The 13,509-nt window shown below is 35.6% G+C and overlaps 1 protein-coding gene across 10 annotated transcripts in view; it reads right to left on the bottom strand.

The window, feature by feature from the left end:
- Nucleotides 1-11,187: 11,187 nt before the first annotated feature.
- Nucleotides 11,188-13,509, bottom strand: part of ARAP2 (ArfGAP with RhoGAP domain, ankyrin repeat and PH domain 2) — a 173,438-nt gene continuing 171,116 nt past the window's right edge. For all 10 annotated transcript variants that reach the window (XM_070506079.1, XM_070506080.1, XM_070506072.1 and 7 more), the window contains one exon: nt 11,188-11,710. In XM_070506079.1, coding sequence (XP_070362180.1) covers nt 11,327-11,710 — 384 coding nt within the window. In that variant the 3' untranslated portion in view covers nt 11,188-11,326. The remainder of the gene's footprint in view (nt 11,711-13,509) is intronic.

Below are 13,509 nucleotides of genomic sequence, written 5' to 3'. Positions count from 1 at the left end.
GGACTTTTAAAGATTTTGCCTCTTAGCAACTTTCAAATGTGTAATATAGTATTATTAACTGTAGTCACCATGCTGCACATTACATACCCATGACTTATTTATTACTGGAAGTTTGTACCTTTTGACCCTCTTAATCCATTTTTTCCATTTCCAACCCCCACCTCTGGCAACCACCAAGCTATTCTCTGTATCTATGAGCCTGGTTGGTTTGTTTTTATATTCCACATATAAGTAAGATCACATGGTATTTGTCTTTCTGTTTGACTTATTTCACTTAGCACAATGCCATCAGTCCATCAATGTTGTTTCAAATGGCATGATTTCATTCTATTTTATGTCTGAATAGTATTCTACTGTATATATATACCACATTTCTTTATCCATTCATCTATCCATGGGCACTTAGGACATTTCCATGTCTTGGCTATTATGAATAATGCTGCAATGAACATGGGGGTGCATATATCTTTTCCAGTTAGTGTTTTCATTTTCTTCAAATAAATACCCAGAAGTGGGATTGCTGGATGGCTTAATTTATTGAGGAACCTCCATACTATTTTCCATAGCAGCTACACCAATTTATACTCCTACCAACAGTGCACAAGAGTTCCCTTTTCTCCACATCCTCACCAACACTTACTTCTTATCTTTTTGATAATAGCCATTCTAACAGGTGTGAGGCAGTATCTCCTTGTAGTTTTGATTTGCATTTCCATGATGATTAGTGATGTTGAGCATCTTTTAATGTACCTGTTGGCTAGCTGGGTCTCTTCCTTGGAAAAATGCCTATTCAGGTCCTTTGCCTATTTTCAATAGGATTGCTTGTTTTTTTGCTTTGAGTTGTATGAGTTTTTCATATATTTTGGATATTAACCCCTTATCAGATATATGATTTGCAAATATTTTCTCCCATTCTGTATGTTGCCTTTTTGTTTTGTTGATTGTTTCCTTTGTTGGGCAGAAGCTTTTTAGTTTGATGTAGCTCCACTTGTTTATTTTTGCTGTTGTTGCCTTTGTTTTTGGAGTCAAACCAAAAAATCATCACCAAGACTTATGTCAAGGAGCTTACTGCCTATGTTTTCTTCTAGGAGTTTTATGGTTTCAGGTGTTATATTCAAGTCTTTAATCTATTTTGAGTTAATTTATGTGTATTGTGTAAGATAGTAGTCTAGTTTTATTCTTTTGCATGTGGCTGTCCAGTTTTCCTAGCACCACTTATTGAAGAGACTGTCCTTCCATCATTGTATATTGTTGGCTCCTTTGTTGTAAATTAATTGATCATATATACACAGGTTTATTTCTGGGCTCTCTATTCTGTTCCATTGATCTATGTGTCTTTTTATGTCAATACCATACTGTTTTGATCACTATAGCTTTGTTGTATAGTTTAAGATCATGGAGCATGATACCTCCAGCTTTGTTCTTCTTTCTGAACATTGCTTTGGCTTTTCAGGGTCTTTTGGGGTTCCATACAAATTTTAGAATTGTTTGTTCTATTTCTGTGAAAAATGCCATTGGAATTTTGATAGGGATTGCATTGAATCTATACATGACTTTGGGTAGGATGGCCATTTTAACAATATTAATTCAGTTAATCCATGAGCATGAAATATCTTTCCATTTAATTTGTGTCTTCTTCAATTTTTGATCAATGTCTTATAGTTTTCAGTGTCCAGGTCTTTTACCTCTGTGGTTAAATTTATTTGTAGGTATTTTATTCTTTTTGATGCAATTGTAAATGATTTTTTTTTCTTAATTTCTCTTTCTGATAGCTTGTTATTAGTGTATAGAAATACAACAGGGGCTGGCCCTGTGGCCGAGTGGTTAAATTTGCATGCTCCACTTCAGTGGCCCAGGGTACACTGGTTTGGATCTTGGGTGCGGACCTACACACCACTCATCAAGACATGCTGTGGTGGCATCCCACATAGAGGAGCCAGAATGACCTACAACTAACATATACAACTATGTAGTGGGGCTTGGGGTGGGGGGGGGGGGCAAGAAATGCAACATATTTTTGTATATGGACTTTGTATCCTGAAACTTTACTGAAGTCTTTATTAGTTCTAACATTTCTTTTGGTGGAGTATTTAGTATTTTCTATATAATATCAGGTCACTTGCAAATAGTGACAGTTTTACTTCTTCCTTTCCAATTTCAATGCCTTTTATTTCTTTTTCTTGCCAAATTGCTCTGGCTAGGACTTCCAGTACTGTGTTGAATAAAAGTAGTGAATGGGCATCCTTGTCTGGTTTCTGGCCTTAGGAGAGAAGCTTTCAGGTTTTCACTGCTGAGTATGATGTTAGCTGTGGGCTTGTCATATATGGCCTTTATTATGTTGAGATACATTCTGTCTATATCCACTTTGAGAGTTTCTATTATAAATAGACGTTGAATTTTGTTAAATTCTTTTTCTGCATCTATTGAGATGATTATATAATTTTTGTCCTTCATTTTCTTAATGTGGTGTATCACATTGATTGATTTGCAGATGTTGAATCATCCTTGCGTCCCTAGAATAAATCCAAGTTGATCATGGTGTGTAATCCTTTTAATGTACAGTAGTTCCCTCTTATCCATGGGGCATATGTTCTAAGACCTCCAGTGGATGCCTGAAATGGTGGATAGTACTGAATCTTATATATGCTATGCTTTTTCCTATACATACATGTTTATGATAAAGTTTAATTTATAAGTTAGGCATGGTAAGAGATTAACAACTAATAATAAAATAGATTACAACAATATACTGTAATAAAAGTTACTATATATTTTAGCAGCCTCAGTATACAATTTGTTTTCTTAAGTCAAGAACTTTCCCCTTTTTATTTAAAGGAAGCATTTTACAGCTTCTCTTTGGCATATCCGAATTGTCATCATCACTACTCTTGAGCTTTGGGACCATTATTAAGTAAAATGAAGATAACGTGAACACAAGCATTCTGATACTGCAGTAGTCAATCTGATAACCTGATCTAAGTTAATCTGATAACAAGTGACTAACTGGCGGGTAGCGCGGATAGGCTAGACAAAGGGAAGATTCACATACCATACTGGGCAGGATGGCATGAGAGTTCATCACACTACTCAGAACAATGTCCCATTTAAAACTTATAAATTGTTAATTTCTGGAATTTTTAATTTAACATTTTTGGATGGCAGTTGACTGTGGGTAACTGAAGCCCCAGAAAGTGAAACTGTGGATAGGAAATCTACTGTATTGTTGAATTTGGTTTACTAATATTTTGTTGAGGATTTTTGTATCTATGGTCATCAGGGATACTGGCCTGTGATTTTCTTTTGTTGTGGAGTCCTTCTCTGATTTTGTTATCAGGGTACTGCTGGCATTGTAAAATGAATTTGGAAGTATTTCCTGCTCTTCCATTTTTTGGAAGAGTTAGAGAAGGATTGGTATTAATACTTCTTTGAATGTTTGGTAGAATTCATTGGTGAAGTTCTCTGGTCCTGGACTTTTGTTTGTTGGGAGGTTTTTGATTACCAATTCAATCTCCTTACTAGTAATCAGTCTGTTCAGATTTTCTATTTCTTCATGATTCAGTATTGGAAAGCTGTACATTTCTAGGAACATATCCATTTCTTTTAGGTTGTCAAATTTGTTGGCATATACTTGTTTATAGTAGCCTGTTATGATCCTTTGCATTTCTGTCGTAACAGCTGTAACATCTCCTCTTTCATTTCTGATTTTATTTAGTCTCCTTTTTTTCTTGGTGAGTCTATTTAAAGGCTTGTCAATTTTGTTTATCTTTTCTAAGAACCAGCTCTTAGTTTCATTGATCTTTTCTCTTGTCTTTTTCATCTCTATTCCATTTATTTCCACTCTGATCTTTATTATTTCCTTCTTTCTGCTAACTTTGGGCTTGGTTCTTTCTCTTGTTCCTTGAGGTGTAAAGTTAGGTTATTTATTTGCAATTTTTTTTGTTTTCTGAGGCAGTCCTGTATTGCTATGAAGTTCCCTCTTAGAACTGTTTTTTATGCATCCCATAAGTTTTGGTATGTTGTATTTACATTGTCATTTGTCTCAAGGTATTTTTTTTTTTGATATCTCTTGATTTCTTCTTTGACTCATTGGTTATTTGGTAGCATGTTGTTTAATCTCCACATTTTTGTGAATTTTCCATTTTTCTTCTTGTAATTGATTTCTAATTTTGTACATTTGTGCTCAAAAGAGTTTGATATGATTTCAATATTCTTAAATTTATTAAGAGTGTGTCATGACCTAATAATGATCTATCCTAGAGAATATTCCATGTGCTCCTGATAAGGTGTATCCTACTGCTTTTGGATGGAATGTTCTGTTACTATCCGTTAAGTCCATATGGTCTAATATGTTGCTTAAGGCCAATGTTTCCCTAGTGATTTTCTCTCTGAATGATGTATCCATTGATGTTAAGTAAGGTATTAAAGTCTTCTACTCTAATTGTATTGCTATTTCTCCCTATAGGTCTGCTAATATTTGCTTTATATGTTTATGTGCTCCTATGTTAGGTGTGTAAATATTTATAATTGTTATATCCTCTTAGTGGATTGACCCCTTTATCATCATGTGATACCCTTCTTTGTCTTTTATTACAGTCTTTATTTTAAAGTCTATTTTGTCTGATATATGTATAGATAACCCAGCTTTATTTTGATTTCCATTTCTGTGGAATATCTTTTTATATCCCTTCACTTTCAGCCTGTGTGTGTCCTTACATCCGAAGTGACTCTCTTATAGGCAACATATAGATGGGTCTTTTTTTTTTTTTTTTTTCAATTCATTCTGCCACTTTCTCTTTGACTGGAGAATTTAGTCTATTTACATTTAATTATTGATAGGTATGTACTTATTGACATTTGTTGTTTTCTGTTTTGTAGTTCTTCTCTGTTTCTTTCTTCTTCTCCTGCTCTCTTCCTTTGTGGTTTGATGACTTTCTTTAGTGGTATGCTTAGATTCCCTTCTCATTATCTTTCGTGCACCTACTAAAGGATTTTGCTTGTGGTTGCCATGAGGCTTACATATAACAACCTATATTTATAAGTCTATTTTAAGTTGATAACAACTTAACCTTATTTGTGGGGTTTTGTCAAGAACCCAATTCATACCTGTTCAGACCAAACTCCACAGTGCCATTAGACTTTCTGCGGAACTTATTAGTCTACTGCCCTATGTGGCATTGATATTCAGAAAATGTCTTGAAAGAGAAACCAGCTATATAGTCATTTTTTTCATTTCTTCCTTCTTCCTGAGATCTCAGTCCCTTGTCTTCAATTTTGTCTTCTTTGCTACACAAGGGTACAAAAGCTGTGGTGGTTTTTTTGTCTGCAAAAAGCATCTCTCAACCTGATCAAAGACCAGATTATTTTCAAACTTCTTGCCCTCTGTATGGAATCTCCAAATGCTCCCAAAAGAAGAGCAGCTGAACAATATGAGGTCACATTTCTAATGTTCCTACTTCCTCAGAATCTTACTACCTTATTCCTATTCATTTCAGCAACAGCCTTTACACAGATTTTTTCTAATCCATTGTTTCTAGCTCTTGGTGGGATTATTGTTCTTCCTCAAGTCACTTCATTATACCATGACTTACTTCATTCAATATGTATTTCAATAGTGACTACAGGATATGGTACAAACACTATTCCAGATGCTGGGAATATAGTGATGAATGTAAGATTATACACTGGAAGTGTATTATATTCTAGTAAATGTAAGTAGGCCACTAAAATATATATTAATAAATATGTAAATTGTCAGGTGATGATAAGTCCTATGAAATAAGAAGAAAAAGGGGCTAGAAGGTGAGGATGTCATTTTATATGGCATGTTCAGAGGTCTGTCTGGTAAGGAGACATTTGATGGCGATCTACATGAAGTTAACAGAGTAGGCTATGTGTATGTCTGGAGAGTGTATTGTTGACAGAGGAAATAGTTAAGTGCAAAGCTCTAAGCTGTTTTCACGCTTGGTGATTTTGGGGAACAAGTATGCTTATAGCAAAGTGAGTGAAGAGTGGAAAGAGAGAACAGAAGCAGCAGTTGGTGCATTGGAACCAATCATTTCAGGGCTTGTATTTATAGAGACAATTTCATTTTAACTAACAGAAATAGGAAGCTATTCGAGGGTTACTAGGAGGAAAGACATGACCTCATAATTAAAATATTTACTTTGGCTTTTGTTTCTTTCCACATAGCACAAGGCAGGCAAGTTGAGTCTTCTGTAATCATTCAAGTGGGAGATGATGGTAGTCTGAGCAATCTTAATGCAGAGTTTAAAAGTGTGGACGCAAGCTGGAATGCCTGAGTTCAAGTGCCAACTCTGCCAATCATTAGCTGAAAAATCCTGCTTAGTCTCTCAGCACCTGAGTCTTAGAAATGGGAGGGCTGTAAGGACTGTAACTGAGTCCTAGGAAAGGGTGGAATGGAAAGGATGAGGAGCAGGCAGAGCTTTAGATATGGTGTTTTTGAGATGACAATTGAACAGTCTTGTGGAAATGTAATTTACCCAGTCTGGAGCTTAATGGGTAGGTCTAGACTGAAGTTAAATATATGGGATGGTCAGAAGATGCACTATATTAAAGCTATGAGATTAGATGAGCTTCTCTAGGAGTTAGGCCATATAGTGGTGATTATCCAGTAATCTGAGAAGACTGACTAGTGAGAACAGACGAAAACCACAAGATAGTAGTGTTCTGGAGACCAATGCCAGGCTGTATTCCACAAAGGAGGGGCGGGTGACCAACTGTGTTGAAATGCTACACATGGTGATAGGTTAAGTGTGATGACCAAAAATTGATCATCTGAACTGACAATGAGGTAGTTCTGACCTTGCTAGGAACAGTTATGGCAGAATAGTGGGAAACAAAGGGCTGAATGAAAATGTTCAAAAGAGAATGGGAGGAAAAAAAGAGAAGGCAGCAAGTGAGACAAATTTTACCAAGAGTTTTGCTGCAAATAGGAGACAAATGAGACAATAGCTGGACAGGAAGATGAGATCCCCTAAAATGAGATACAAATGTGACTTTTATCTGATGAAGGTTAGTGTTGATCCAATCTCGATCATAGTTTGGCTCATCTGGGTTGGTTCAAATGACTTCTTGTCTCTCCCTAGTCTAGTGACTGCTCAGTTATTTAACTGAAAACCTCTCTGGTTGTTTTTTGAAAGGATCAGTAAGATCCTCTATCAGATGCTGTGAAGAATAGTGGTTCTTGATATCACAGAACTTGAATCTTTATAAGTAGCCCCAAACTGTAAGTTTGCTGGGCCACAATTTTGGATTGTTTATGCTATATTACTTCAGTGTTCCAGTTATTAGCTAGCTGACTTCTAAGAAGTTACATCTCAACATGGCTCTCTCATCCTCCATTCTTCATTACGATGGCTGTAACTCTGATGTAAAGCTACAAAGGTATTCTGAGATGGGAGGCCACCAGAGTGTAAGGACTAGTACCTGAAAATACCAGGGGGTATTCTGCTCATCTGATATATATATTAACAGAGTAACATAAAAGTGTGGTGTATTAGTTTGCTAGGACTGTCATTAACAAAATTCCACAGACTGGGTGGCTTACATAATAGGAATTTGTCTTCTCACAGTTGTGGACGCTGGAAGTCCAAGAACAACATGTTGGCAGGTTTGGTTTCATCTGAGGCCTCTCTCCTTGGCTTGCAGATGGTCCCCTTCTTGCTGTGCCTCACATGGTCTTTTCTCTATGTGCACACATCTCCTATGTTTCTGTGTGTGTCCAAATTTCCTCTTCTTATAAGGACACCAGTCAGATTTGATTAGGGGCCACCCTAATAACCTTGTTTTAACTTAATCACCTCTTTAAAGACCTATTTCCAAATAATCCACATTCTGGGGCACTGTGGGTCAGGGTTTCAGTATATGGATTTTGGAGAAGACAATTTGACCCACAACCTGTGGTAATCTGTTCTATTGGCACATAAGATATTTTAAAAGGGATGAGAAAAACCTGTTAGAAGCAATTTGAAACCCAGTGATAAAACCAAACCAGTATCAACAGACCAAATGAGAGTTAGAAAAACTAATACATTAACAACTAACATTTACTAAACCTCTAGCACAGAACAGGTATGTGGTTTTGTATATATATGCGCACACACACATTTTTATGCACATATACATAAATATATACACATACATAAATCTAAATACATACACAGATATATACACACTAATATATAAATAGTCATTACAAAAAGCCCACAAGATAGATGTTATTCCCACTTCCCAGATGAGAATATTTAGATTCTGAACTTTAATCCAATAATTCACAAGAAATCTTTTAAATCTGTAGAGGTATCTGACCTGTTAAAAACTTGACATTCAACATACAGCAGCCATGACAGAGAAGACAGGAATTTACAATGTAATTTAGAACATTTTCAACAAAAAATTGTTAAAAATAATAAAATAACTATGGGACATAAACGATGAATTTTAGTTACCTGTGAGATTCATTTCTGTGTTCTGCATTTCCAGATTAGAGATAAGCATGATGATTGTACATGACAGAAAATTGTTCACATTATAAAACTAATTCTTTGGTTGAGTGAATGATAATATGGAAAGTTTGGTGCAAATTTTGATGAGATGGCAAAAGTTTTAATCGTCTTCTCTCCAGAGCGACTATCAAAAGTTTGAGAAAACATGCAAATATTACAATCTGTCCAAATAAATGATGTACTTTCAAAAATATTTCCTATTGTGGGGCCGGCCCGGTGGCACAGTGGTTAAGTTCGCTCGTTCAGCTTCGGCAGCCCCGGGGTTCGTCAGTTTGGATCCTGGGTGTGGACTTGCACACTGCTGGTCAAGCCATGCTGTGGCAGGCATCCCATATATAAAGTAGAGGGAGATGGGCACGGATGTTAGCTCAGGGCCAGTCTTCCTCAGCAAAAAGAGGAGGATTGGTGGCAGATGTTAGCACAGGGCTAATCTTCCTCAAAAAAAAAAAAAATCCTATCACAACATAGTTACACGTTTTAGAATTAAAAACTGTTATATGAACAATGCACATTGGCAGTTAGTTAATAGTTATGTAAACAAGTCATATTTTTGCTTTATTTTGCTTAGCTTTAAATTCTCAGTGCCACTTTTATAAATCATTTACAAAATTACAAAAAAGTAGTGATTTTTTTAGAAGCCAAATATTTAAAAGGCATGTCTAGTAATTAACTTTAGGGCTATTGAAACGAAAGTATCATCAATCTGTTTGTGTCATGTCTGCATGTATTTATCAATTAAAGTGGAACAATATTCATATTGAAGTGTATGAAAAAATGACAGAGCTAGTTTGAAGTATATATTAAATTAAAATTTTAAGAAGGGTAAAAAGGAAAGACTATTTCATAATAACAACCTTCAACTTCTGAAAACAATAAAAAGACGGTCACATTCAAGTGGACTTGTAAAACAATTTTAATTTTTACTCAAAATATGAGATGTCATCATTAGTCCTCATCTTACACTTGAAAAATGGAGACAATTCAACAGGAAAGGAAGAGAAACAGAAGCTATTAGATTTCAAGCTCGAGTTTCAAAAATATTCATTCAGATAAGGCAGGTAAAAACTCCAGACACTTTCCCATGGTCCAACACATTAATTTTCATATGCCTCCTTATTTCACAAAACATATATTATCATTAGGAATAATAGTTTAAATACCATGACTTCTTGTTTTAAAGAACAGCTCCTCAGTAGTGCTACCCATTTCATAAACTGACCTGCAGTTTTTTCTTTTTTTTAAAAAAACTTCCAACCTATTTGGACTTACTTAAAGAATAAATATCACATACCCAGGGTAAACGTTTTTTATCCCTACCAAATATAAGTGATCAGTATTCTACAATGAAGAAATTCATAGCATTTAACAGCATATAACTGTACTAGGATTGAAGTGACCAAAGTATGGGCCTTTATATACAGACAAATTCTGATAAAAAGACACCTGAAAAATAGAAGGGAAAAATAAAAGAAATGCCAGGAATAAAGCTTAGCTACATAAAATAATTTTTAATCAAAACGTACCAGCAACTCTAATAAAATTCTAAAGAAAATGATGAACAAGTGATGGCTCTAATGTGAACTATAATTAGATAGTATCGTCTGCCTTAGGAAAATCAGCTCTGTAGCTGATCTTTACATGGAAGCAAAAATAGAGGACTTTGCCATTTTTCATTAGGCACAGGGAGGAGAATACTGCTTTATTTTTTTAAAAAAGAGTAGATTAACTGGCGGCCCCCACAAAGAGTAGAAGAGTTAAACCACCCCTTACCCCAACATGGACATATGTTGTTAATTTCCAGTTAATTCTGACATTGCAGAGAAAGACATTACAATCTTACTTAAAATAACAAGAAATGAACAAAGTAAAATAACAAAAATCAAACAACAAAACAGCAACAACAAAACCATGACAATGAATTTTGTTTGTACCAAAAACACAATAAGAAACTCTAAAAAAGAAATTGCTTGTATATAGCAACAGTGCAAAGACATCATGCCAGGTCCTGTGCCCACAAGCTCTTCAATGCAGTGTAAGGCTCTTCTCGGCAGCCACCTACGAAGAACTGAAGTGTAGTGATGTATACTGTGGCTGGTTCACTAACACCGTCAACAGGAGTGGCCAGGGCCTTTGTTCATGTTTGTTGGCTGAAAATTACTCTTGGGAAATACTTAGTCACTAGACTTTTTTTTAAACAAGCAATTTCTCATTAACAAGTTCTGGTCAATAGTGAACTAGAAAGAATCTTAACTGACCTTGGGTTTTAGGACATTTGTTAACTCCTTGCCTCTTTTTAAAAGTCCAGTGTTCGACAGGGCAGCCACTAAAAGAAATCCTCCCCTTTTTCAACTTACTTCCCTTTCGTTTCCCTAATGTGAACCCTACGTAAACCTAAAAACATATGGTAACTTAATATACAAGGTTTCTCAAAGTGCAAAATGTGTTACATATAGTTTCATAGGCTTCATTTAAACACAGTATTTTATACAATACAGTACAGTTTGAGACTTCTGCTCATAAATTACACCCCTTAACGGACTAGTACTTTAAAAGGTTGGCCACTCAAAGTAACCCAATGCCTTCTTACACAAGGCTAATACAGTTGTACTATACAAGTTTTGTTCAGACGAAAATAAAGTTAATCTTATACTTATCCCATATATACATACATACTTTAAAATGCTCTTTAAATGCTTACGTACAGCTAGACAAATCTCACAAACCATGAAGTATCTTACAGTTTGGTTCCTGGTTTGCACAGAAATGTACACAATATTAAAAAAGATAATTTGCAAGACAATTCATTTTATTTCTTTCTGCAAGATCTGCTCACCCTGTAACTCTTTTGGATGGGTTCTTGACCGCTGTAGAACCACGCTAAGTTCCTCAATGACCTTTGCAGGTAACTTATTATCAGAGTCCAGAGGAGCTTTGCCATTCCTGTCCTCAGTCTTCCTCAATGTCTTGAGACCTTTATGGCCTTTTTGTTGCCCATGAAGGACCGCAGCCTCTGTGTCCTCCAGACAGTTGAAACTCCGATGCTTTCTGGAGCGATGTCGAAGTTTATCGTCCTTGTGCTCCAGGCAGTGGGCCACAATGGAGGCTCTCTCCTTTAAGCTGGGATCTCCAGACTCTCCATCACGATTTTCACTGAGCCGCAGCCTTTCGAGTTCTGCTCTGGCATTCTAAAAATAAAATAAAATGTCTCACAGGTTTGGCACAATTTCAGTTTAAAAAATACATTCCATATAGAAGTTGATGATTCTTATATTAGAGCTTATTTTTATGACGGAGGTTCTAATTTTACTTTGGCACAAGTGGTAGGTCTGAATTTATATACTGATATTAGAGCTACAAAATCAACTGGAACGTAGACTATGGAAATTCATTTTAACATGCATTTAACAGATGACTTCAAAGATGTCTTTCAGGTTATTCAAATTGACTCTCATTTCTAACTGGACTCTTCCAATTCACTCCTGCTTGTCTGTGTCACCTATTCGAGAGCATCGGTAATTCCTACAGCACTGTAGCCACAACACTGAGGAGAAAGGTGGTCTTTATGCCCATGTGAGTCAATGAAATGCTCTGTACTACAGCCCTGTCTTTGACATGCACAATACATATTAGCATATTAAAGATGCTGAGAAGTATTATAGCAAAGAAATGTTTAACTTATTCTGCTTTTTTTCCCTCTTCCCAAAATATTTGACCAGTGAAATCTTTTTCCCTCACAATGCCTATCAGAATTCCACAGATATATATATACATGTCAGTGTTTTCAAAACTATGTTTATGGATTAAAACCCACTTTTGTATAAGTGGCTTAGAGTACACACTCATCCAGTGAACTGTAAGGGCCTCCAGGTACCGGAAATCCATTGTGACACAACACCTGCAATGGTGGAGAGGTGGGCTTTCTTAACTAGTGTTCAGGACACCCTGTGACTGGGCAATTTCTGGTGTACAGAACTTTCATCAGATTCTCACAGGGGACCAGAACTTTATCCAGTGTAAGCTATGAGAATGAACGACAGAGAGTGAAGCATGTAGCAGCGGCACGAGCCACAGAGAAAGGATCCCCAATGAATTGGGTCAGGGTGTAAGCACAGGTGAGAAGAAAAAAGTTATTTTTCTCTTCATAAGAGTTGAAGGAATTTCTTCAAAATTTCCCCAGTAAAACTGTAAAGTATAGACAGCAGAAATCTCAAGAATTTTTTATTGTTATAAATCTCTGATATTGGAAGTGGGGACGGCAACAGGAGGGTTTAGGCACTTGTGTGGTGACGGATTATAATTAGTCTTCACATGGTGAACACGATGTAATCTACACAGAATTTGAAATATATTACGATGTACATCTGAAAGTTATATAATGTTATAATCCAATGTTACTGCAATAAAAAATAAAAAGTAAAAAATAAAAAACATGTTTGATACTAAGTATGAAATACTCAATTTCATATGATACTCAGCATAAAAGTATAGTCTTTAAAGATGTCCAATATAATAATGTTTAAAAGGCGACACCTCATCTTTCTCTTTTTTCCCATAGCACTTAGCACTTTCTAATATACTAGATAAGTTAAGTTATTCATCTCTCTTGTGATTGTCCACAGGCCCTGCTAGAAAGTCAACTCGATGCTAGAAGGGTTTTTGTTTTTCACTTTTGTTTGACTGATTCACTGGAGATGAATCTGTACGGTGCCTACACGTAGGAAATGATCAATAAATATTTTTTAAATAGCAACTGAAGGTCTAAAGAAATTCAAATGTATAACACTCTGCTCTATTTTCCTAAAGTCCAGCAGGTTCAGACATGAAACTAGACTAGCAGACAAATTCAAGCTGAATAAAAGTATTTTCATAAACATAATTTGTAAATAATTTGCAATTTGGAATTTTCTGTCAAGATTATGATTATATAACTCAGATAAATCTATTTCTTCTACTGTAATATTGATAGGAATAAATATTTAGTATT

This window comes from Equus asinus, chromosome 3, assembly GCF_041296235.1.
Source record: "Equus asinus isolate D_3611 breed Donkey chromosome 3, EquAss-T2T_v2, whole genome shotgun sequence".
Classification (NCBI taxonomy): Eukaryota; Metazoa; Chordata; class Mammalia; order Perissodactyla; family Equidae; genus Equus; species Equus asinus.
The sequence above is the reverse complement of the archived record's forward strand: the minus strand, read 5'-3'. Positions and strand labels throughout refer to the sequence as shown.